Source organism: Schistocerca americana, chromosome X (genome assembly GCF_021461395.2).
Source record: "Schistocerca americana isolate TAMUIC-IGC-003095 chromosome X, iqSchAmer2.1, whole genome shotgun sequence".
Classification (NCBI taxonomy): Eukaryota; Metazoa; Arthropoda; class Insecta; order Orthoptera; family Acrididae; genus Schistocerca; species Schistocerca americana.
Window position 1 is genome coordinate 121,347,060 of NC_060130.1, and position 26,795 is coordinate 121,373,854.

Genomic DNA, 26,795 nt, shown 5'->3' on the forward strand with positions numbered 1-26,795 from the left:
GTTCTGTTCGTGCATTGGTGTTCATAATAAAAGTTCCTTCAATGCTAAGTGTTATAATTGATTGGTGAGCCTGCTTTTGGATTTGGACTTGATTCTTGTCATGATGTGACATTCTTTGGTGGAGACATCAGATACTTTGAAACATCTGCGTCACTTTGGCTCGAATTAGGCAATGTAAAAGCCATTACCTACATGGACACTTGATTAACAAAGTCACAGAAGATGTGCGCCAAGCTCTTCCAGTCAAGAATGTCACAACAACAGAGAAATTCATCAAGTGGTGCCCATGCACTGAGGAAACACATTAGAAAAAGAGTCAGATTAAAGTGGTATGGCTGACTCATGAACATGGCCCCTATGACAGTTATGGAAGACCAATATGACCAAACCCTTCTTATATGCCAGGCAGTGAGAGAAGATATACAGTGTTATAAGATAGCCAGAACTGCCACATCAAGTAAGCATGAAATAGCAGCCATGAATATTGACCCAAACTTCAGGAAGTAATACATAATGTTGAAGAAGATATGTATCAATCTTTATTACCAACATAAAATTTCAGATAAAAACACCAAGGAGAATGGACTTGGCCAGTCGTACTTATGCCGCAGACATCAAATGACAACCCAGCACCTGATTGACACAGGTACACCTGAGTCCCCCACCAAGTATAATGCTCCACATGAGACATGACACTTGGATGACTGAGGACAACACATCTGTATATTTTTGTGGTGTTGTCCAAAGAATGGGATGCCAAAGCAAGGTTCACACCAAAAGCACAGAACAGTATAGCTGCTGCATCCTGCACTGACAAATGAGCAATACCAGTGTAGCCACACTTCCTAGAGCTCTGCTATGCAGACACAACTGCTGGTCTACTTAGAGCTGAGCAGAGGAATGCTTGGCCCAGTGTGCAGTCAATGATCAAAATGACAGCATTGTCTTAGACAGACCACCAATGTATTAAATGTCATAGACAGAAATTACAGTGAACGTCATGTCAGTTGCACTTCAAGTGAAGAGTCTTGTAAATTTGACTGCATCAAGTGATAATTTAACATTCAGAGTCAGTTGTAAATACTCAGAACATTTATGTGGAAATGGATTGTACAAAGTTGATTAAATCTTCATATCTATATTGTAATAAAGTGAACTAATATTTTACATATTGTAGTTCCACTCAGTCTCTTCCTGGAGCAAACCAAACAACCCACTGTTGTGCTTGTGAGCGTATTTTTGTACAGCACAACAGTTTCCACTTCAACCTGGAGATGTTGTACACCATTCTATTCACACCCATCAACTGCAAATGATTATAGTCAATCTGTTGGATAAACCTCATTACTGTACCCAGGATGAGGTTGCTCCCCAATATGCACTAGTCATTCACTGTTACCTACGTTGGTACCCAGCTGCCAAATTCAGGAAAGCTAAGCAAGGCATCTAAGGAGATGAAAGTCCTCCATGGATGACAGTCATGAAGATGAAGGGAAATCTCATTGATGTTATCATCAATGATCAATCTGCCTTTTCTGTAATGCTGAATGCCTATTGCTGCCAACTAAAGAAGGCTATAGTTGGTGACACAAAAGCTATTGTACTGAAAGCTGCAAATGTGAAGTTCTGTCAACTGTGAAAACCTGATAGGGCTCACAAAACAAATATATGTGCAAATAATGATCAAATGTAGTGTATGTGTTCAAGGAGAACTTTGGAACATTAACTGTCATGAGCAGCCACAGCTAATACCTAGGGACAGACAACCCAGTCCACAAAGGGCAGCTTAATGGCATCATCAATGGCATCATTCCCTGCTACCACTACAGGCAAGGTAGAGGAGGAAGTTACTATAAATGGCCAATAAGATCTGGTCTGATAGAGGAACAATGTCAGCAAGTGTTAGTTGTTCTGTGCCAATTATCAGATGTTTTCAAGTTTGAAGTGGAGAAAAGACAGACCAAGTGGCCCATGGTAAAACATTGTACCAGCCCTGTGGTACATCCACCAGTTATCTGTCACTCTTATAAGGTGTTGCTGGCTGAATGATGGATAATCTGATAGTCCAAGAGGAACTGGTGGAGATGCTGCAAAATGGCATCATTAATCCTTCAGAGAGTATTTGGTCCTGTTCTGTGATCCTTGTGAAGAAGAAGACTGGCACATGGCATTTCTGGATCTGCTACCAATGCTGAATAAGATTGCAAAAAAATATGTCTACCCATTGCCACACTTTGATGACGCAATATAATGGTTGAGGAAACCAGCTCAGCTATGGATATGCAGACTTGAAAATGAAGACTGATGAGGCTGGCTAGGAAAATACTAGCTTAGTAAATCCTGATGGCCTCTATGACTGCAAACCTATGCCACTTGCAGTATGTGATGCCCCAGTCACGTTCAAGCATATGATGGACAGTTTGCTTCTACACTTTAAATGGACAGTGTGACTATGCTATATGTATATTATTTTAATTTTTTTGAAGACATTTGAAGAACATCTAAGTTGCCTGACAACCAGGCTGAAATGTATACACACAACAGTCCTTTGCCTAAATCTGGAAAAGTGCCTCTTCACCATACAAGAATTAAAAATCTTGGTGCACCCGTTGAATGGCATGGTGTCCATTCTAATCCTGAGAAAACAATAGTAGTCACAGCTTTTCTGAAACCTAGGCACATTTTTGATGTGAGTAGTTTTCTCAAAATGTGATTGTACTAGTGGTGATTCATAAATGCTTTCTGTACTGCCAAGGCATGGCCCTTACTGCAGGGGGAGGCCAAATTTTCCTGGATTGAGGTGCACAACAGATTTTTCTTTCTCCTTAAAGAGACACTAACATCTTTTCCAGTCCTAGAACTGCATTACAAGAATGCTGAGATAGAAATTCACACCCACTTGCAGTTAATGGATAGGTATGGTTCTTATATAAATTCAGGAAGGTACTGTAAGGACGATATCTTATGTTTCCTGAGGACTCTCCAAGTCTGAGAGAACTACTCTACAAATGCAAAAGAGTGCCTTACAGTTTTTTGTGTCATCAACTAGTTTCTGTCATATTTATTTGGTATACTATTCACCATTGTGATGGATCACCATTCTTTATGTGGGCTGACAAGCCTGAATGATCCTTTGGGTCGACTGGTGAGATGGGAACAGAAACTTTAGGAATACAACATCACAGTGGTAGGGCTGTGCAAAAATGGATGCATACACAATGACACTACCTGGTTTTTGAGGAGTCATGTATCGGAACACAGCAGCATGGACAAAATCTCAGTGAGTGTTACATTAAATGGTATTTCTGCTGAATAGAGGGAAGATACAACATTACTGTAAACTACCGAAGCATTGAAGAATAAGAAACCAACCAAACAAAAATTCCAGTTTATAGAAAGAACATTGTATAGGAGAAATTATGATCCAGTGGGATGGGTAAGTTGTTTATCATCCCAGTTCATCTATGGTCAGCTGTCCTAAAGTTTTTCATCTTGGTTCAAATGGATCTGAGCACTATGGGACTTAACATCTGAGGTCATCAGTCCCCTATAACATAGAACTACTTAAACCTAACTAACCTAAGGACGTCACACAGATCCATGCCCGAGGCAGGATTCGAACCTGCGACCACAGCAGTCTCGCGATTCCAGACTGAAGCGCCACTCCGGCCGGCTTTCCATCATGCTCCAACATGTGGCTAACTGGGACAGATGAAGATTTTAGATAGAATCAGATGCAGGTATCACTGGTCAGACCTCTACTAATTCGTTAGACACTATGTGTAAGGAATATCAGTGATAGAAGTGTATACCATAATTACCTCCATGGCATCTAATACCAATTTTGCACCACTCAGCCAAATAGAAATCAACCTCTTTGGGAAATTTGAAGTCAACAAATGGAAATTGATTAATGATAGCCTGTACTAACTAACTCACCTGCTATGATGTCACAAAAGGTGTGTCAACTGTCAAGGTCCAAGAATTTGCTAGGTTCCATATAGAAGACATCATTTTTGAAGCACAAAGCACCTTGTATGGTGATCTTTGACTGTGAAAAAGCTTTCTACTTAAAGCTAGTATCAGAGGCAATATCATGTTGTGTCATCACCCATGAGATGACAATTGCCAGGCTCTCATGGAGGAATGGCCTCGCAGAAAAGTTTAGTAAGACCTTAGTAGTTATGCTCTCAGTATGCACTGATGCTAAACAGGGTGGTTGGTATACAATACAACCTGTTGTGATACTCAGACACAACACAGCAAACCATGACACTACAGCCTTCATACTGTTCTTTCTGCACCATGGTTTTAAGGCCAAAATGACAATGGATACACTATTCCTATTTAAACTGGACAATACTCACTATGAATACATGAAACACCATATCACCAGGACCAAAGAATCAAGGCAGCAGACTTGCATATGGGGCCTAGACACCCAGAAGGAAGACTGGGAGGACTATAATACCAAGCAATGGTCAGTCAGATACAGCCTGGGAGACTGGGTATGGTTTTTTGCATCTCTGCGGAAAGTGGAACTACTGAAGAAGTCAGTAAAGTGCTAGGGCTGTATCATTTTCTTCATTGCTTGTTGACTGTCAGATACAAAGATGGGATTACAAGCCCACATCAAGAAGACAAAACTGATGTGACATCATTCATGTCCTATGCATGAGGCCTTACTACAATACTGAGACACAGACTGATGACTGTCAATTCTCCATCAAGGAAATTGAAGACTGCTTCACTGTCACATTGCAGAGGATGTGACAACATGACCAGTGGGTGAGGATCTGCCACTGCTGTCATACAGAGGACTACTGACACTGACAAGGCCTAGATACAGGATGCTTCAATGAGAATTTCTGAAACAGCAGGTCACTGTTTCTATAGGAGTGGGAGCAGTGCCATGAGCTGTGCTGCATGCATTGTGGTGTAGCAGTTGATGTCATTGGTTGGCTTGCTCCAGGCCACCACTTCAGATCTGATCACTGACAATTATTTGTTATTTTGGTACATATCATTTGTGGAAGGTTATTGAAATTTCATTTGTTTGAAATGTTTGCGTATTCTGGAATATTCGCTGTCTATATAAATAGTAGTGCTCTCCATCCAGGAAGTCAGTTCTATTCTGGCTGTATGTTGGTGTTTGTAATAAACATGCTTTCAGTGCTGAGTGATGCACTTCACTGATGACCCTGTTTCCTGATTTGGGTTTTATTGTGGTTATGATGTTGATGATTGATAAAAGTTTCTTTGTACGAAGTTGATTAATTATAAGTACTGGATTTAAAATTTACATACCAAATGTTAGTTGCTGAGAAAACACCAGGTCTTAAAATTATCTTCATTCCCCTTGCCCCCTTAACCCTTCCCATAGCCTGTTCCCCCTTCCTCCTACCCCCTTCCCCCTCTCCTCTCACCACTCCCCACTCCCCAACTTTCCCCCTTTCTCCCTTTCCCACATTCTCCCATTCCCCTTCCCCCCTTCCCCCCTTCCCCCCTTCCACCATTTCCCTTTCCCTTCCCCTTCCCCTTCCCCTTCCCCTTCCCCTTCCCCTTCCCCTTCCCCTTCCCCTTCCCCTTCCCCTCCCCTTCCCTAACCCTTCACTTTCTGATATTGGGTCTTTGGCATCAAGCCATACAAATTACATCAATAATATTTGGTTCAAACATGTAAAATACTTTACTGTTAAAAAACTTAATGCAGTAAGGAAAATAAATTGTGTAAGTATTATTAATGTTATCTAAGAAAAGGAACTGGAGCTTATGAAGTTTACTGAACAGATGACAAGACGCAAAGATGGTACATATTACTAGATGATGTAAAATAATGGTTATGAATGAAACTTGCTGTACTCTGTAGATTAAATCAACTGAAATGATTTTACTGGGTTTTGGTGCAGACTGCCACAGAAAATGACATTTGCCACAAAGACATGAAATGGAGATTGATGAATAGCAAATAACACTGTTTCATTATCATCCTAAGCTGTCCTCATCTTACCAGGAGGTATGGTCCTACTGGTTGTGGTATGGCTTCCTGCCTTCATCCAGCCTTTGAACTAGCTTATTTCTAGATTAGATGGCTTCAAAACCATTCTCCAACTTCCAATTTTTCACATTAATGACACATTACCACAGGTGAAGAAGTGATAAGAAAATAGACTAGGATCAACAGGGGATATAACAAACTATAGCATCTTTAGGATGTCATTTACCCTCTGGCCCACTGAGCCACAAAAGTATAACAAAAACAAGGAGAAGATCTTAATATTAGCTCACTTTTTCCATTACATTTTGTGAAGTACACATTGTATCAAACTAAACTGCCAGTTAACAAGGTTTCTTGGTTCTCAGATTCTCAGAGAGTTAAACACTCTTCACAGGAGATAAATGACAGAATTCTTCTGAATGCACTATTTTCAATGAAAGCTTATGCACACATATTTATCAATAAATTATGTGTTCAAAAATCAAGGTTTCATTTATCTAGAAGAAAGCCCTTTAATTACACTAAAACATGCAGTTCACTAAGTAGACATTAGAAAACAAAGAACAAAAATCATTTTTTGTATTTTCAAAATAAATATGACTTAATATTAGTTCCAGAGTAGACTTTACTTTCAACAATTTCATCAGTTTGCCTCTGTGAAGTAGCTTATATTAAGTAGATCATAGGATATTTATATGCATATCTATACATAAGTAATTATTGACATTTTTCATTTTTAAATATTTTATGACACCATAATCTGTGTTCAATTGAACAGGTCCTTTTCACCCTTGCGACAGACTTCTCTTGATGGACTGCTACCAAGGACATCAAATCTGATGTTAGCCAGACCAAGTGCTAGCGAAACTAACCTTCGAAAAATTGCTCTTGGGGTTGATCCTATCCCACGACCTGGATCAGCACTGGGTTTATTGCAAGGTAATTGTTATTTTAGCTTACCATGAATTTGAAACAACAAAATTTAGCACAACTTTGTGTTAGATGGTAAGCACTTCTCCTGCAGAGCTATGTTATTTCTATTAAGATTTTGATGAAGGAACATCAAGAAACTCTTGCACAACTCAGTTATTTCAAGCTTTGGCCAGTGATGTGTCATACCAAATAAAATATGTCTGCTTGTGTCTGTATGTGTGGATGGATATGTGCGTGTGTGCGAGTGTATACCTGTCCTTTTTTCCCCCTAAGGTAAGTCTTTCCGCTCCCGGGATTGGAATGACTCCTTACCCTCTCCCTTAAAACCCACTTCCTTTCATCTTCCCCTCTCCTTCCCTCTTTCCTGATGAGGCAACAGTTTGTTGCGAAAGCTTGAATTTTGTGTGTATGTTTGTGTTTGTTTGTGTGTCTATCGACCTGCCAGCGCTTTTGTTCGGTAAGTCACCTCATCTTTGTTTTTTTTTATATATATATATATATATATATATATATATATATATATATATATATATATATATATATATGAACTTGTATGGAAACCGTAAGAGACATATTTGTATAGCTCACATAATATACTTGTGTCCACACTGTAAGCAATGAATGTTGCAACTTTTCTTTATGTCTGTCCAACCAGACTGTAGAGTTAGGACGATGATTTGCTGGCCTACAAGAAGACCAGTATCTCCATGACTTTAGAGATGGAATGTCTATTGGAGATGGAATACTGCTGCCTACCTGCAGTCACAAGAACATTTAACCCAGCCAGTTACAAGGAACATACAGTGTAATATGGAATACAAACTACTCTGAACAAACTAGAAATTGAGGTTAACCCTGATGTGGTCACGCGGCTTTTCATAACGTTAATAGTCACATGGGGTGTTGCTAACACCCCAAATAAAAGTGGCTATAATGACATTGCTGTGCAGCATATCACTGATATGAATATGTTTACTTGACAAATGGCTATGTAGAATGTTATCTCCTGGTACATTATCATTTTATGTAATATTACTTTAGTATTAAATTGGGTTATTTGAAACATATGCGATAATTCTCATTTTCTTACAATATTTTGTTTAATTATTTATTTCTGTTATGATTCATACTGTGTTACTGGTATAAGACATTATACATATAATTAAACATTTGTTCTGTCAACTCACACAAACATTTTATGAAATGAGTCACTGTCACTGGCTGCAAGAGGTGTGTTAGCGTAACACTTTTCACACACATTTCTCATGTGCTTCACACACATAACTTTCAAACATCGAGCACAGTGTGATTTAACTTTTATATCTTTACTCCGAAAACAAACTGTGCAGTGCCTGGGATTAAGTACTCCTTGTTCAGAGGGTGATGCATTGTTGATGTCTTCAATTCCTGCCATTTTTGCAGCTTTCAATCTAACTTGTTTAGGGAGGGAGTGAGTGGCTGATCTCTTGCACACTATGGGATTTACTAATGACTGCTGGCCACTAGGGCCGAGAGGTTCTACTGGCCACTAGGGCCGAAAGGTTCTAGGTGCTTCAGTCTGGAACCGCGGGACCGCTACAGTCGCAGGTTTGAACCCTGCCTCGGGCATGGATGTGTGTGATGTCCTTAGGTCAGTTAGGTTTAAGTAGTTCTAAGTTCTATGGGACTAATGACCTCATATGTTAAGTCCCACAGTGCTCAGAGCCATTTGAACCATTTTACAAATGACCTTCCAACATCATGTAAAAACATTCTTTGGGAAATCCTCTCATTGTTATTATTTGCATATATGATGAAGGTGTTAGTGCAAGCAATGTTAGTCATTTGGAAAAACAACGCAATGGCCAGCATCTAGTTTTTCTTGAGGTTGCATAAGTAGCTCACATTTCATCCGTTGTGTCCACACCTGTTTTGGTCTTTTTGTAAATTGTTATAATTTCTGGTTTCTTCTCCTCCACAGTATTAGTGTCAATGGCACCATCATGATACAAAGATGAAAGGAGAATAACGTTATTGCCCTTATTTGGCACATATGAAACTATGGTGATATCCTTTCTGAATCCAAAAAGACTGCTTCTGAGTTCACGACCTAGCGTGCAAACAATGTCTAGAGGAAGCTCCCACAGTATTAGTGTCAATGGCACCATCATGATACAAAGATGAAAGGAGAATAACGTTATTGCCCTTATTTGGCACATATGAAACTATGGTGATATCCTTTCTGAATCCAAAAGGACTGCTTCTAAGTTCACGACCTATTGTGCAAACAATGTCTAGAGGAAGCTCCCACTTATTGTTTCAAAGAGTTCCTACTACTGTAAGTTTCTTTCTCAGGAGCTCTTCAGCCAGTGATATGGAACAAAACCATTTTTCTAGTGTCACATTGCATCCTGTACCTTCGATAGGCCATACAAGTCTATTTACTATCTCCTTAGGGTAGTTTGATGATGCAAAGGGACCCTCTGGCTGTTTCCCAACATAGATTTCTATCCTCAAAGTATACCATGTTCTTGCTTCACACAAGCTGAAAATTTTCAAACCATATTTTGCAGGTTTGCTTGCTATATACTGTTGGAAACTGTATTTGCCTCTAAATGCAACCAGTTGTTCGTCCACTGTTGTATATTTAGACACAGTATAATTACTGACACAGTCTGTCATTAATAATTCAAATACTTCTCCGAATGCGGCTAGGCAATGAAGTTCTCTTAGCCATGGTCTGTCTCGAATATCATCGAATCGCAAACAATGCAATAACAAACAAAAGCACCGTAACCTCATTGATAATATTTGTGCATGAGGTAGTCATTCTAATTATTATGTCATTTATAAATATCAAAAAACAGTTCACAGCAGTTTTTGCAGATTTTACGATAGCTTTCACACCAGGAAGATGAATAATGAGGTCTACACTTCTAGTTCTTCTGTTACAACTAGGACAACTTTTCATCCATTTTGTAACCGTATCCTTTCCAATAAAAAATCATGCTTGCTTTCATTATCTGCTGCACTTATTTGCAGTTCCACTTCCAGGTTGTCTTCATCCTCCGTTTAAGTGCCACTGTGATAAGAGAGAACTCCACAACTGTCTGTTTCCTCCTCTTGCTCTTCTCCTCCTTCAAATGTTTTACCTAAGACCTCTTCCAGAAGCTTCTGCACTCTTTCTTGTTGTATTTTGTAATGCTCCATAGCTGTTCTAACTGCAGAGAGAAATAAAATACAAGCAGTTGCTGCAGAACACAACTGTACGCTTTCTCTCAGCACTGCAACATAAAGAGTCGTGCAGGGTGCAGACAACACCCCAAGGCACATTGTTGCATGTTTTCTTGGAACGTGCGCTTCCGTTGTAGTTTCTATTGTTACTCAAAGGTTTCATATTATGTCCTAGAAAGGTACTAAAGAACATGACGTTATACTCCTATTCATTATGTAATAATCCATTGATAAGGATGACTGGGGTGCTCTGAACACCCCGCGTGACTGCTTAAGGGTTAAGTGATGTCAAGTAAGACCTGACTGAGCAGCAAGAAAACTTTTAACATATGAAATTATTTCTGGTTAATAGCCAAATGAGCTGATAAGCCACAAACAGCTTGCCTTGGAGAAGATATTCCTTAAAGTATAAAGTTTCTTCCTCTTTCTTAACCGGTGTAGCCTCCTAAAATGATTACTGTACTTACTTGACTCTGGTGACTTGAGGGACCTATGATGATATGATGTATTGATTTTTCTGAGATGTGGCAGTCCATGAAAGTACCTGTATTTTCTGGCATCTAACAATAAATTGATGTCATTCACTATTACCATTATCTTCCTTCAACCAGAAGGTGATCTCCAGTGTTTCCATTATGTTGAAAAGTCAATGTCCCTTTTCTTGGCTTGATATAGTTGATCACTTCCATCACACATACACTGTAGCTCACCAGACAGCTTAAACATATGTGATATGGCATTTTTATCAACTTGTAAAAAAAAAAAAAAATAAATAAATAAATAAAAAAAAAATAAATCCTAAGAAATTTGTCACCATCCTTGTGCATCTTCATATCAAGATACTTTATATTTACTTCTTGATGAGTTTCTACTAATAGAAGAGCATCAACGTACATATATTTTGCTGAAACAGTAACTTACTGTTCATGATGATGTGTAAACTGCAGAAACCCATTGATCCATGTGTGAGAAATAGTCACATTTTTCAGAACAGTCACAAGCCTTTTGTAAGACAATTCATTATTCATGTTTTTGGGCCTGTTTTGATGTATTTCATTATTCAACTCGTAAAGCAATGCTCAAAGTGTATGAGTTCATTTACACATATCAGCATTTGTAAAATAGCTTGTGTATTTTCCCTCTAATGTTATTTGAATATGTGACACATATGACACATATTTTCATAATTTAAGTATTTATTCTGTTAATAAGTAGTCCCTTTATCCAGTCTTATTTTTATTGCAATAGTTTGTGCACTTTAAAGAATTTGTTACCAAACAAAATCATCCTTTCTCACTGTAACTTATTAAAGAATACACTTTATTCTTTAGATTACCTCTCATATTTCCATAAATTGCAGCTTGTTTAGTTCACAAAGAACAGCAGGTTATATTGAATTCTTCAGTTTTCCTACTGTTACACCACTCCCAAAACGTTCATAAATCTTCATTCAAGCAGTTATATAGAGACAGTAGTGACAGAATTATTTACATGTTTGCTGTAGTTTAATAATAGTGGAACTGTTGCAAGAACAAAAACGTAAATATGTTTTAATTATTTTCTTGTCCATGCATTCAGATGTGAATAAGATAAAAGTAAATACTTGGAGAAATGCAAACAATGATATGTGTAACAGCAGATACTCATAGTATAGCATATAAGACAAGTGAAGCAGCTAATAGGTACATAATTATGGTTTTAGTTTATATAGCTTTGTTTGTAAAGTACTATAGTTTTCAAAAATCATAGAGCAACATTATTAAGAAATTTTAAATGTTTGATGAATCTAAATTCATTACAGACAGAAAAGTCACAAAATTTGCAATGATGAAAATAAAAACACATTAAAAAGTTGCATTAACTAGTTAATTTGACTGTGGATCTTTTCAGCTTCAAGTGTTGTGAGCAGCTCAGGAATGAGGCCAATCACAACGGGTATTGGTACAACAGATCTGACAAGTACAACAGCAACATACTCATCACCACTGGCTGACTTAGCATCATGTTTGCCTCCAGACTTGAGACACTTACTTGGAAATTCAACATATTCTGATTCTGGAAATTATGGAAAGCAGGTTTGTATGACTTTGTCTAATAGACTGCTCGTGATAAATTTTGGGCAACAGTTTAATAGATTGTAATATGGGCAAATATTGTTTGTCTTGGGCTAGTAGGAAAGTCACAAATTCCCATAAATTGCTATAAAAACTGGTTCTTAGCTTAAGTTTTAGATGTACCTTATGTATTTGGATTTCTTTGTACATTTGTTTCACAGAGTATCATACTATTCCACTTTTGTGATAATGGTATGTTTGTTTCTTTGGTTCTGGACTTCCAATTGTTTCATTTATCTATCCATTTACTTATTTCATTCTGTTTCAGTAATTTTATGCTTTACACTCAATTTGTTAGTATCAGGCACTCCCTCCATTCATGAAGATTTGCAAGTAGTTCTTATTTACTTACTTTTATTTAAAAACATGATCAGTAATGAGACATTAATAATATGTAGGAACTCTACTTTCTCAAATTCTTATTGTTTCTTACCTTGTTCGATATCAGAATGATGTTAAATCATTACACACTGGAAAATTGTAGATGGAATAGCAATATTATTAAAACAGATTGCTATTCACCTCACATAGGAGGCACTGACCTGTTGGATGCTTTTTTAGTGATTGGATTTGGCCACTGTCATCTCTGGCCACTGTGGCCCTACTGGGGTGATTATGCAGGCTCACTGGGGGTTGGTATTGAGGGCACAGAAGAGGAGGGATGAGGGATAACAGGATAGGGATAGTGATGGGAAGTGTTGAGGACAGGATAACAGGCTGCTAGATGCAGCATTGTCAAGTTTTGTAGTCTCCCCATGTGATATTTTGCCACCCAGCCAACCTATGCAATATCCTTGCCCATTAATATTCCACCACTGCTCCCACCCCTTGCAGTATGCATCATATTCCTGTAAAAGACCTAGATGCAAAACCTCCAATTATAGATTCATTTGAATCTATACAAGAGCAAGATGGTTCTGTAAATTTAGAAAATTAAATACATAAAGAAGATGGAGAAAAGGAAACAAGTATTATGAAGATAATAAAATAAAATAGAAAATTTTAATTTATCCACATTTACTCTTGTTAGGCATCAGCTCCATGCTACTATTATACATCTAACTCTCCATATACACTAACAGTCTTCTTCATACTAATGGTTGCTATGCTTACACTCCAATGAACACTTTTCGTTCTTAAGAATCAATAAAGTGTGGTGCAAGTCACTTACCTATAACTGGATGCATGAGTGTACACTATACATATACAATATACTGGTAAAAAACATTAAAAATGAGGTATCATAAATCAAAGGGAATAAATTTCAATCAAGCTTTTTTTTGTGAAGAGATGACCAAAAATGCATACTACAAAAATCAGTTATTCTATGGCTGCAATTCTGTGAATAATTTTGCTTGAAAAGAAAACTTACTGCATATAGAATGCTACAAAAGGAACCTATATTGACTGATGGACTGTTGACTCCTTTGAGATTTGTTTTTGATTTATCCGCAACAGGTGGCTATAAATATAGAAGGCAAGGATAGGCAAAGCATGACCACTCATAAATATTGGAAATGATACTTATCAGAAAACGTCATTGAATTTCATGTGAATTCATTCATACCCATTATTTATTGCAAGGTTCAACCTGTAATGCCATTAGGCACACACTTCAAAACATTTATCAATGGCTAGACAAGCACAACAGAGACTATTAGTTCTTTATTCCCCCTGACCCCTTATTTCCACAAATTACCACTTATTTCATAGATTTGTATCGAACAAAATTTCTCTGTAACTACAATTTTTTGATAATTCAGTCATCATGTAATTGGTGTAAGATTTAGAAAATATCTTTAAAATAATTTACTTTACTTAAAACTTTCTCTACTAAATGGACAGAGCAATATGATGCAGTGGTTAGCACACTGGACTCACATTCAGGAGGACAAGGTTAAAATCTGCATCAGACCATTCAGGTATAGGTTTTCTATGATTTCCCTACATTGTGCAAGGCAAATGCATGGCTGTTTCTTTCAAAAGGGCATAAAAAAATTTTATCCCCATCTTCAAAAATCAATCATAGCTTGTGCTCTGTCTCTAATGAACTTGCTGTCAACAGAACATGAAACCCAATTTTCCTTCCTTCTTCTCCTACAGGGATGATTTTTGCAGTGAATGATAATATGCATAACTACATATCTATCTTTTCTGTGATTTTGAACCCAACAGTAGGTTGATTTATCATAAGTTTAGGACATACAGGCTTGAAGGCTGCTGTGTAAACAACCAGCATAAATGTTGTTTGAGGCTTTTCCAATGCAATAACTGCTTGAGTCATGTCAGACGGTGTTGTGTAAACTGCACAATATATATAAAAAACAGCTGCTCATCATCTTCTGGTGCTATTGATGAACTGCTGTTGTGGCTCACAAATTTATGTGCTGGCTAACTAGCAAAGTGCAGGCATCAAGGGACAAGGCTATAACATCATTGTAGAAGAATAATAAAAGACATCAACATCCAGTGCTCATCAACAGGAAAAAAATCTGCAGACTAGGGATATGCAGCATGGGAAAAGTGTGGTCACATTCCATGGACCCAATGCAGTAAAGCACTACAGGGCTAGAGTTGGTGCAAGTGCAGATGAGGCTGCATTCTGTTAAATATGACCTGGGTGTAAGGAGACCAGTAGTACATAAAATCCCATGTCAGTATGTGAAATATTACATTGCCTAGTCGTGTAGCACTTTTAAAGACAGATGTGATGAACACAGATGTCACAAAAGATTAGGTTAACCAGAAAAACCTGCATGCTCTTGACATGGGAAGTGGTGTGAACTACAGAGAAACAAAGACACTCTTGTCTGTCTCCATGTACTGGGCATCCATAATTAAAAGCATGGTCGAAAGACATATAACTGGTGACTTAATTAACAGAGATTTGGGATGTCAACTCAGCAAAGCATGGGCACCAGCACTGGCAACACTAAAGCATTGTTGGCCACAGTCAAACAAATGCAGTGAGTTAAGAGAGATGGGAAATTGAAGAAAGGGCAGTTAACTTGGCCACCAACACCTGTCCTGTATGTATATGCGGTGTCCTCAGTTGGATCCATGGCAAGTTGACTTTTTATCCCAACCCCTGGCACCTGAGCTTTTCTTGCAACCCAGCACATGAATTGGTGAGCAACAACAGCAATGCATTAGTAGCACCTCAAAATGATTAGCAGCTGTCTCATGGAAACATTGCACACTTTACATAACATTATTCAGTACAAAGCCCATGAATCATTCATGTATTTATCTCATTGGGAAAGCCTCAAACAGCTTGACTGGGAAAAGATGGCCAACAGAATACATGAGTTTGATAAACTCTGTAGCAAGAGAAATAGACTGTCCCACACTCTCAAATTTTTATTGAAATGTCTGGACCAGCAAACTATACCAGCATTCACCAAGATTACCTATTATATAGATTCTGGGGCTGCTAAGAGAATTGAACAATGAGCTAGCAGGACACTGGTGTGAGATCTTCCATTATACAAGGTAAGAACTAAACAGGCCCTCCAGAAGCATGATTTCACTTCATTTGAATATTTTGTGAAGTTTGCCATTGGATTCCTGGAAGTGTGTTGACAGTGCCATGCAGTCACTTCTGAACTGGATGCAGCAGTTGGTCATGGTGCATTGAACTTCCATCACCTTACATGTCAATCATAAAACAAAGATAAACTAGGCAGGTGCACTGTGTTTAATCTCACAGATAAACCACTGACAAGGGAACCTCCCCATCGCACCCCCCTCAGATTTAGTTATATATTGGCACAGTGGATAGGACTTGATAAACTGAACACAGATTAATTGGGAAAACAGGAAGAAGTTGTGTGGAACTGTGAAAAAATAAGCAAAATATACAAACTGGGTAGTCCATGGGCTACATAGGCAACATTATGGAGACTGGGAGCCCAGGAGCGCCGTGGTCCCGTGGTAGCGTGAGCAGCGGCAGAACGAGAGGTCCTTGGTTCAAGTCTTCCCTCGAGTTAAAATTTTACTTTCTTCTTTTTTTTGCATAGTTATTATCTGTCCGTTCGTTCATTGACGTCTCTGTTCACTGTAATAAGTTTAGTGTCTGTGTTTTGCGACCGCATCGCAAAACCGTGAGATTAGTAGACGAAAGGACGTGCCTCTCCAATGGGAACCGAAAACATTTGATCGCAAGGTCATAGGTCAACCAATTCCTCTACAGGAAAACACATCTGATATATTCTATACTACACTGGTGACAGCATGTGCGCCACATGACAAGAATATGTTGTCAACCCACCTAACTTGTACACTTGGCGAGTGGGTAAAAAGATTCTTCTACCTTGCCCGATTTAGTTTTTCTTGTGGATGTGATAATCATTCGCAAAAAAGTGATTAAAACATAAGAGTTTGTCACATAAACTGAAAATAAAAAATTAAACTTTTCACTCGATGGAATATTTGAACCAAGGACCTTTCGTTCCACAGCTGCTCACGTTACCGCGAGACCACGGCGCTCCTACGTTCTCACTGCCCTTGATGTTGCATATCTTCCCATGAACTACTCAGTTTGTATATTTTGCTTATATTTTCACGGTTCCACACAACGTCTTCCTGTTTTCTCAATTGATCTGTGTTCAGTTATTCAAGGCCTATCCACTGTGACAACTTATAACTAAATCTGAGGGGGGTGCGATGGGGAGGTTCCCTTGTGAGTGACACTGCAATATCAGTGCTGGTAAAGGGAGTAAATTTCTCACCCACTCCAAAGAATTTGCCCATCAAAAATTTTACCAGGCCACTGAGCATGGTGTTTTGAAACTTCTCAGTGAGGCTATAGAAGAAATAAGGCAAGAGACTTGTAGGGCGATAACTAGGTTTCACACACCTGAGTGGAACATCATTTGTGAGGAATGACACATGCTCTGTTCCTAAAGAGAAGACACAGAAATAGTAATTTTACCTGCTGACAAGAGAAACACTGCTGTTTTCCTTCCTGCAATATCTTATTTTGGCAAGATGATGATTTAACTGCAGGGCTCAGCATATTGTTATCTCCAGAAGATTCAAATGAATACAATACAATGGAAGACATCCACCCTCCTCAAATCCAGCGAGTTCCCTGAAAAAGAGCTTAAGAGTATGAGTGCCAGTTCCACCACAACTTTATGGCCTGCTGAAGAACTTAAAGGAGGAGATCCATTTCATCCCACTGTGATCAATACAGGAGCATCAACATATTACATAACAAGACAACAAGACATCTGGCTTCTCTTTTCTACATCTACATCTACATATTACTCCACAAATCACCTCAGAGTGCATGGTGGAGGCTACCCTGTGCCACTACTAGTCATTTCATTTCCTGTTCCAGTTGCAAATAGAACAAGGGAAAAATGGCTATCTATATGCCTCCATATCAGTCATAATTTCTCATAACTTATCTCTGTGGTTCTGATGCAAAATGTGTGTTGGTGGTGGTAGGATTGTTCTGCAATCAGCTTCACATGCTGGTTCTCTAAATTTTGTCAATAGCATTTCTTGAAAAGAATGCCACCTTGCCTCCAGTGATTCCCATTTGAGTTTCCAAAGCATCTCCATGACAGTTTCCCGTTGTTTGAATTTACTGTCAACAAATCTATCACCCCAACTCAAATTACTTTGATGTCTTCTTTTAATCCAATTTGGTGTGGATCCCTAACGCAGTACTCAAGAATATGTTGCACTAGTGTCCTATATGCAGTCTCCTTTACAGATGAACCACACTTTGCTAAGACTCCTCAATAAAATATAGTCGACCATTCACTTCCTTCTCACAATCCTCACATGCTCATTACATTTCATAGTGCTCTGCAATGTTTCACCCAGATATTTAACAACATGACTGTGTCAAACAGCATATTACTAGTGCTCTGTCCAAACATTATGTGTTTGTTTTTCCCACATGTCAGCATTAATTTACATTATTCTACATTTAGAGCTAGTTGTCATTCATCACACCAACTATAACTTTTATCTGACTCATCTTATATCATCTTACAATCGCTCATTTTTGACATCTTCTCATACACCACAGCATCATCATTAAACTGCTGCAGATTGCTGATCACCCTGATCATCAAGTCATCTATGTATATAGAAAATAACAGCAGTTCTATCACACTTCCCTGGGACATTCCTGATGATACCCATATACATGATGAACATTCACTGGCAAGAACTTTACTGGGCTCTATTACTTAAGAAGTTTTTGAGCCACTGTTATATCTGGGAAAGATATCCCATTTGCTCATTCTTTCATTAACAGTCTGCAGTGGGATATGGTGTCAAACACTTTTTGGAAATCTAGAAATAAGAAATCTGCTTTTGCACTCCAACCATTGCTTGCAGTATATCATGTGAGAAAAGGGCAAGCCAAATTTCACATGATCAATGATTTCTAAAACAGTGCTTATTCATGGACATATACTTTCCAGTTTCTAGGAGATTTATTATATCTGAACTCAGAGTACATTCCAGAATTCTACTCCTCCATCTACATCAGCATCTACAAAGATACTCTGCAAGACACTGTATGGTGCGTGGCAAAGGATATGCTGTACCGCCACTTGTCATTTCCACTCCTGTTCCACTTGCAAATAGAGAGAGGGGAAAACAGCTGTCTGTATTCCTCTGTATGAGCCCTAATTTCTTGTATCTTATCTTTGTCATCTTTATGCCCAATGCATGTTGGTGGCAGTAGAATCGTTCAGCAGTCACCTACAAATGCCAATTCTCTAAATTTTCTCAATAGCGTTTCTTAAAACGAGCATTGCCTTCCCTCCAGGGATTCCCATCTAAGTTCCCAAAGCATCTCCATAACACTTACATGTTGTTCAAACCTACTGGTACCAAATCTAGCCACCCATCTCTTTTTTTTTTTGGTCATCAGTCTATTGACTGGTTTGATGTGGCCTGCCACGAATTCCTTTTCTGTGCTAACCTCTTCATCTCAGAGTAGCACTTGCAACCTATGTCCTCAATTATTTGCTTGATGTATTCCAATCTCTGTCTTCCTCTACAGTTTTTGCCCTCTACAGCTCCCTCTAGTACCATGGAAGTCATTCCCTCACGTCTTAGCAGATGTCCTATCATCCTGTCCCTTCTCCTTATCAGCGTTTTCCACATATTCCTTTCCTCTCCGATTCTGCGTAGAACCTCCTCATTCCTTACCTTATCAGTCCACCTAATTTTCAACATTCGTCTATAGCACCACATGTCAAATGCTTCGATTCTCTTCTGTTCCGGTTTCCCCACAGTCCATGTTTCACTACCATACAATGCTGTACTCCAGACGTACATCCTCAGAAATTTCCTCCTCAAATTAAGGCCGGTATTTGATATTAGTAGACTTCTCTTGGCCAGAAATGACTTTTTTGCCATAGCGAGTCTGCTTTTGATGTCCTCCTTGCTCTATCCATCATTGGTTATTTTACTGCCTAGGCAGCAGAATTCCTTAACTTCATTGACTTCGTGACCATCAATCCTGATTTTAAGTTTCTCGCTGTTCTCATTTCTACTACTTCTCATTACCTTCGTCTTTCTAGGATTTACTCTCAAACCATACTGTGTACTCATTAGACTGTTCATTCCATTCAGCAGATCATTTAATTCTTCTTCACTTTCATTCAGGATAGCAATGTCATCAGCGAATCGTATCATTGATATCCTTTCACCTTGTATTTTAATTCCACTCCTGAACCTGTCTTTTATTTCCATCATTGCTTCCTCGATGCACAGATTGAAGAGTAGGGGCGAAAGGCTACAGCCTTGTCTTACACCCTTCTTAATACAAGCACTTCGTTCTTGATCGTCCACTCTTATTATTCCCTCTTGGTTGTTGTACATATTGTATATAACCCGTCTCTCCCTATAGCTTACCCCTACTTTTTTCAGAATCTCAAACAGCTTGCACCATTTTATATTGTCAAACGCTTTTCCCAGGTTGACAAATCCTATGAAAGTGTCTTGATTTTTCTTTAGCCTTGCTTCCATTATTAGCCGTAACGTCAGAATTGCCTCTCTCGTCCCTTTACTTTTCCTAAAGCCAAATTGGTCGTCACCTAGCTCATTCTCAAATTTTTTTCCATTCTTCTGTATATTATTCTTGTAAGCAGCTTTGATGCATGAGCTGTTAAGCTGATTGTGCGATAATTCTCGCACTTGTCAGCTCTTGCCGTCTTCGGAATTGTGTGGATGATGCTTTTCCGAAAGTCAGATGGTATATCACCAGACTCATATATTCTACACACCAACGTGAATAGTCATTTTGTTGCCACTTCCCCCAATGATTTTATAAATTCTGATGGAATGTTATCTATCCCTTCTGCCTTATTTGACCGTAAGTCCTCCAAAGCTCTTTTAAATTCTGATTCTAATACTGGATCCCCTATCTCTTCTAAATCGACTCCTGTTTCTTCTTCTATCACATCAGACAAATCTTCACCCTCATAGAGGCTTTCAATGTATTCTTTCCACCTATCTGCTCTCTCCTCTGCATTTAACAGTGGAATTCCCGTTGCACTCTTAATGTTACCACTGTTGCTTTTAATGTCACCAAAGGTTGTTTTGACTTTCCTGTATGCTGAGTCTGTCCTTCCAACAATCATATCTTTTTCGATGTCTTCACATTTTTCCTGCAGCCATTTCGTCCGAGCTTCCCTGCACTTCCTATTTATTTCATTCCTCAGCGACTTGTATCTCTGTATTCCTGATTTTCCCGGAACATGTTTGTACTTCCTCCTTTCATCAATCAACTGAAGTATTTCTTCTGTTACCCATGGTTTCCTCGCAGCTACCTTCTTTGTACCTATGTTTTCCTTCCCAACTTTTGTGATGGCCCTTTTTAGAGATGTTCATTCCTCTTCAACTGTACTGCCTACTGCGCTATTCCTTATTGCTGTATCTATAGCGTTAAAGAACTTCAAACGTATCTCGTCATTCCTTAGTACTTCCGTATCCCACTTCTTTGTGTATTGATTCTTCCTGACTAATGTCTTGAACTTCAGCCTACTCTTCATCACTACTATATTGTGATCTGAGTCTATATCTGCTCCTGGGTACGCCTTACAATCCAGTATCTGATTTCGGAATCTCTGTCTGACCATGATGTAATTTGACCTGGTACGGATCCCAAATACTCGAGAAGTACTCAATAATAGGTTGCACCAGCATCCTGTATGTGGGCTGCTTTACGAGTGAACCACTCTTTCCTTAAATTCTCCCAATAAACTGAAGTTGACCATTTGCCTTCCCTACCACAGTGTCCTTATGCTAGGTCCACCTCATATCACTTTGCAACGTTACACCTAGATATTTAAATGACTTGACAATGTCAAGCAGGAAACTAGCAATACTCTATTCAAACATTAGAGGTTTGTTATTCTTACTCATCTACATTAACTTACGTTATTCCACATTTAGGGCTAGCTGACAATAATCACACCAACTGAAAATTTTGTCTAAGTCATCTTGCATCTTCCTACAGTCACACAACTTTGACACCTTACCATACACCATGGCATAATCAGAAGAACAGTCATATCATGCTTCCCTGCAGCACTTCTGATGATACCCTTGTCTCTGATGAACACTCACCATCGAGGACAACATGCTGGGTTCTGTTATTTAAGAAGTCTTCGAGGCACTCACATATCTGTGAACTTTTTACATATACTCATAGCTTTGTTAACAGCCTTCAATGGGGCACCATGTCAAATGCTTTCCAGAAATCTAGGAATAAGAAATCTTCCTGTTGCCCTTCATCCATAGTTCTCAGTATATCATGTATGAAAAGGGCAGGCTGAGTTTTGCACAAGTGATGGTACCTGAAACCATGCTGATTTGTGGACATAAGCTTCTTAGTCTCAAGAAAGTTTATTATATTCAAAATGAGAATATGTTCAAGGATTCTGCAGCAAACATAAGTTAGGGATATTAGTCTGTAATTTTGAGGGTCCATTCTTTTACCTTTCTTATATACTGGAGTCATCTACACTGTTTCCCAGTCACTTGAGACTTTTTACTGGGTGAGAGATTCACAATAAAGGCAACCTATGTATGTTTGCATTGTTCTTCTGTGTGAGTGATTTCTTAAATATGAAATTTAAAATTTCAGCTTTTGTTTTGCTATCTTCAACTGACTCCACAGAATGGTCAACAAGGGACTGAATGGAAGCCTTGAATCCACTTAGAAATTTTACATACAACCAGAATTTTCTCAGGTTCTCTGCCTGGTCTTTTACTAAGGTGTGATGGTGCTAGTTATTGTATGTTTTGTGCATGGATTTTTTCACAGACACATGAATCTGTACTAACCTCCGCTTGTTGTCATTTGTGTGTCCCCTTCTGAATCTAGAATGCAACAGTCTCTGTTTTTTCAGCATCCACTGAATTTTGTTATTAAGCCATGGTGGGTCTTTTCCATCCATTATCCACTGACTAGACATGTAACTCTCCAGACCACAATTTACAGTCTGCCTAAACTTTGCCCATAATTCCTCTACATCCATCTTACTGGAACTAAGTGATGCTGATTCATTGTCTAAGTGAGATGTTAATAACTGATTATCTGCTCTATCCAGCAGAAACACTATCCTAGCCTTCTTGACTGATTTATTAACTTTTGTAATCACAGTTGATTTAATGATTTCATGATTGTTAATTCCCGTTTCTATACTGACATTGTGATAAGGTCTGGCCTATTTGTGGCTACAAAGTCTAAGATATTTCCTTTGTGTGTGGGTTGCTGAGCTAGCTGCTGAAGACAATTTTCATAAAATGCGTTCAAATGTATTTCAACAGCAGAATCACGTGGCTGGTTAAAACATCCAACAATTAATTTAGTTTCACATGCACCTGTTATATGCAACCAGATGACATCACTATCACACTCAACTTTGTGCTCAGTAGAGACAATATTTTTGTCAACTACAATGAACACTCCCCCTGCTATAGCCCCTATCTGTCTTTGCGATATATGTTACACTACTCGCTTAACATCTCAGAGCTTGTCACTTTGGGTGTCCTTAATAAACTGATGTTAAGGAAATCAGTTTGTTTTGCAGGTCAATTGTTTTACCTTTCTTATATACAGGAGTCACCTGGGGTTTTTCAGTTGCTTGGGACTTTTTACTGGCTGAGAGATACACGATAAATGCAAGCTCAGTAAGGGGCAATGCCATAGAGTACTCTTTTTACAACGAAATTGGGAATCCATTGGGACCAGGTGACTGTATTTGTTTTCAACTCTTCAGTCTGTGTCAGGGATGCTTATTACTATGTCATCCACAAGGGGCTCTGTGCATTGGTCAAACAATGGTACATCTGTATGATTCTCATGCATGAACAATTTTTTAATCATGGAATTTAAAATTCAGCTTTCATTTTGTTATCTTTGACTGTCACACCAAACTGGTTAACAAGTGAGTGGATGGAAGCCTTACACTCACTTAGTCATTTTACATAGGACCAAAATTTTCCCACCTTCTCAGTCAGATCTTTTTCTAAGGTATGAAGGTGGTAGTTGTTGAATGCTTCACACAAAGATCTTTTCATAGATGCACAGACTTCTGCTAAAATTGCCTGTCATCACTTGAACATTCTCTTTGGAACAAAGAGTACAACAGTCTTTACTTACTCAGAATTTTCCAGATTTTGTTGCTAAGGCATGATGGGTGTTTTTCAACTTTAATCCACTTACTACACATATACTCTGCCTAAGTTTGTATGTAATTCCCCTATGTCCATTACATTGGAACTAAGTGATTGCAGTTCATTGGCTAAGTGAGATGCCAACAACTGCTTATCTGCTGTTTCTAGCAGAAACACTCTCCTAGCCTTCTTGACTAATTTATTGACTTTTGTAACTACAGTCACTGATATGACATCATGATCACCAATCGCTGTGTCTATAATGATACCATTGATAAGGTCTGACCTGTTTATAGCTACAAGGTGTAAGATATTCCCATTGTGTTGGAGTTGCTGAACTAGATGCTGAAGACAGTTTCCACAAAGGTGTTCATAAGTACTTTGCAGGACTATCTGTCTGTACCAACTGCAACAAATCCACAGATGTCCCAGTCTATACTTAACAGGTTAAAGTTGCCTCCAATTAGTATTGTATGATTTGGGTAGTTATGGGCTACTGACCTTATACTTTGTTTGAATGACTCTAGAACTGTCACAGCAGAATCACGTGTCCAGTAAAAACATCCAACAATTAATTTGTTTTCAGCTAGGCCTGCTATACATGACCAGATAACTTCACTGTTACTCTCAATTTCAACCTCAGTAGAGACAATATTTTTGTCTTATTATGGGAACACTCTACCTCCTATGGCATCTTAATCAGTCTTTCTGATAAACATACCATGACCCACTAAATATTCAGAGCTTTCTACTTCAGGTTCGGTCCCAATAATAATTTGAGCATGAGTTTTCCTTGAGGGCTGTAAATCTGGAAACTTTGTTATAAATATTTCAACAGTTTACTAATAAAAGTTTGACAGCAAAAGGGTCTTTAATGTGCACATGGTCTGATATTCCTATCTGCGTATCATCTGGTGAGTGTTCATTAGAGTACCTCAGTCTACTGACTAGCCTAAAAAAAAAACAATGTGCATGCCATGAGTACGCTGCTACCCATAGCTGCTTCTTTTGCTTTGTGCACCACAGACCTATCAAGAGAAGTCCTACAATTCCCCAACAAATAATGCAGATACAGAAATCTTCAGCCAAGACTATCACAGAGTCAACAAAGCCTTCTACTCAGCTCCAAACCAAAGGATCCCAATCAATCCTGGGAACAATGCTGCACATTTGCTAGCTCTGCGTGCACCTCACACTCAGTATGAACTGAAGATGGTCTCAGAACCCATGTGACAGGTGTTGTTGGTGCTGACAAGGGCCACAGCTTGCAGACAGCTGCACCCTGCATGCTCGATAGCTGTGGGCAAGGCTACCTCCACATCTCACACGAGGTCCCCACTCCTACCGACATGCCAAGTGCACATTGGCTTTCTTCCCAGCCCCGAATGCTATCATTCTGAGGGGATCCATTAATGAACCTGATGTTGTCGGAGCTCCCTAGAGCTAGAAAGCCCCTTCCCACATGTGTCTGCTCGGACCCTGCTGAAGGTGTGGCCACTTGTTCGCTCGCAGGATGAATAAGTAAGGCCAGATACCCAGCCTGCACATTGGCCCTCCACCTCGAGCAGCGTGAATGCATTACGGTCTGCCAGCACCCTGCTATGAGGTCAGATCCACTGCATTGTGTGCACTAGGAGGTGCCTCAGCAGCATATGGGTGAAACAGGTGACATCTCTGCTACTGCTGGACTCTGAGGCAGCAGCCTGAAGATGGTTAACCACAACCAAAACAATATTCAACTGTTTGTGAACCACACCTGCATCCTCCTGCATCTTCACACAGCATGCAAAGATCCTACCCATCCTAGGAAGACTAACTGAAGAAACAAACTATAAAACCTGACAGATACCTAGATATAACACTTGTTACACTCCTGAAATGTCACCAATCGAAGCTGGTGCCTAATTAACTGTGTAGCTGACCGTTCAAAAGATATGACAACTGAGCTACAGACAGCATGAAATTAAGTTTATGAAACTTGAGATAAAACATTTTAAATATAAAAACACGCATGAGATTTAAGAAATATATTCTGCTAAGAAAACAAAGAATAAAACTAAATAGTTAAATATGTAACTTGCTACCCTGGAGGAGATGTGTCACAGGCAACAGCTGGAACTAGACTGAGTGGCTAATTAGACTGAACCAAAAGGTCACTTGTCTAAAAACAAATGAATGAGCAACTGCTGCACTACTGACTGCCTCAATTTACACTTTGAAAGTGTGAAATTAAACTTCTTAAATACAAATACATGGACAAAATTTAAGCAATTGACAATTGGAGCTGGACTGAGTGGGCTTTTGATAATGAAATGTGACCACTACTCAAAATTCAGAAGATTTTTTATGATGACTGAAGAATCTGCATCTTGAACAAAATGATGTATTAGTGATTTTCAATGTGGTCTCTTAGTTCAATTTGAGTGCTTCTGGTGTATTCACTACAGCTCATACTGGCTAAGCTGGAAGATGACATCTTACATTTTTTCAAGCCTGTGCTTATCTTCACTTACTTTTTATTTAAGAATCAATATTTTAAGCAAACTGATGGTGTTGCTATGGGTAGACCTCTGTCTCCCTATGAGGCTAACCATATTTATGGGAGTATTCCAGAACAAGGGACTTCAATCAGTGGTTTTGCAACCTAAATGTTTTCAAAGGTATGTAGATGATACCTTTGTGATATGGCCCCATGGGACAGCAGTGCTTCCTTCATTTTTAGAACATCTTAATTGCGCCCTCCAAGAATCTCCTTCACCATGGAAGTAGTGAATAATGTAGACCTCCTGTTTCTGGATGTCTTGGTTTGAAGAAAAGAAGCTGGCTCCTTATGTCACAGTGTATTTTATAAACCAATACACACCAGTCTCCATCTA

General features: G+C 38.8%; 1 protein-coding gene across 1 annotated transcript in view; it reads left to right on the top strand.

Annotated features, from left to right (window-relative positions):
- Positions 1-26,795, top strand: part of LOC124556778 — a 438,094-nt gene that overhangs the window by 52,856 nt on the left and 358,443 nt on the right. Inside the window, exons 6-7 of the mRNA XM_047130786.1 lie at positions 6,777-6,937; positions 12,035-12,219. Coding sequence (XP_046986742.1) covers positions 6,777-6,937; positions 12,035-12,219 — 346 coding nt within the window. The remainder of the gene's footprint in view (positions 1-6,776; positions 6,938-12,034; positions 12,220-26,795) is intronic.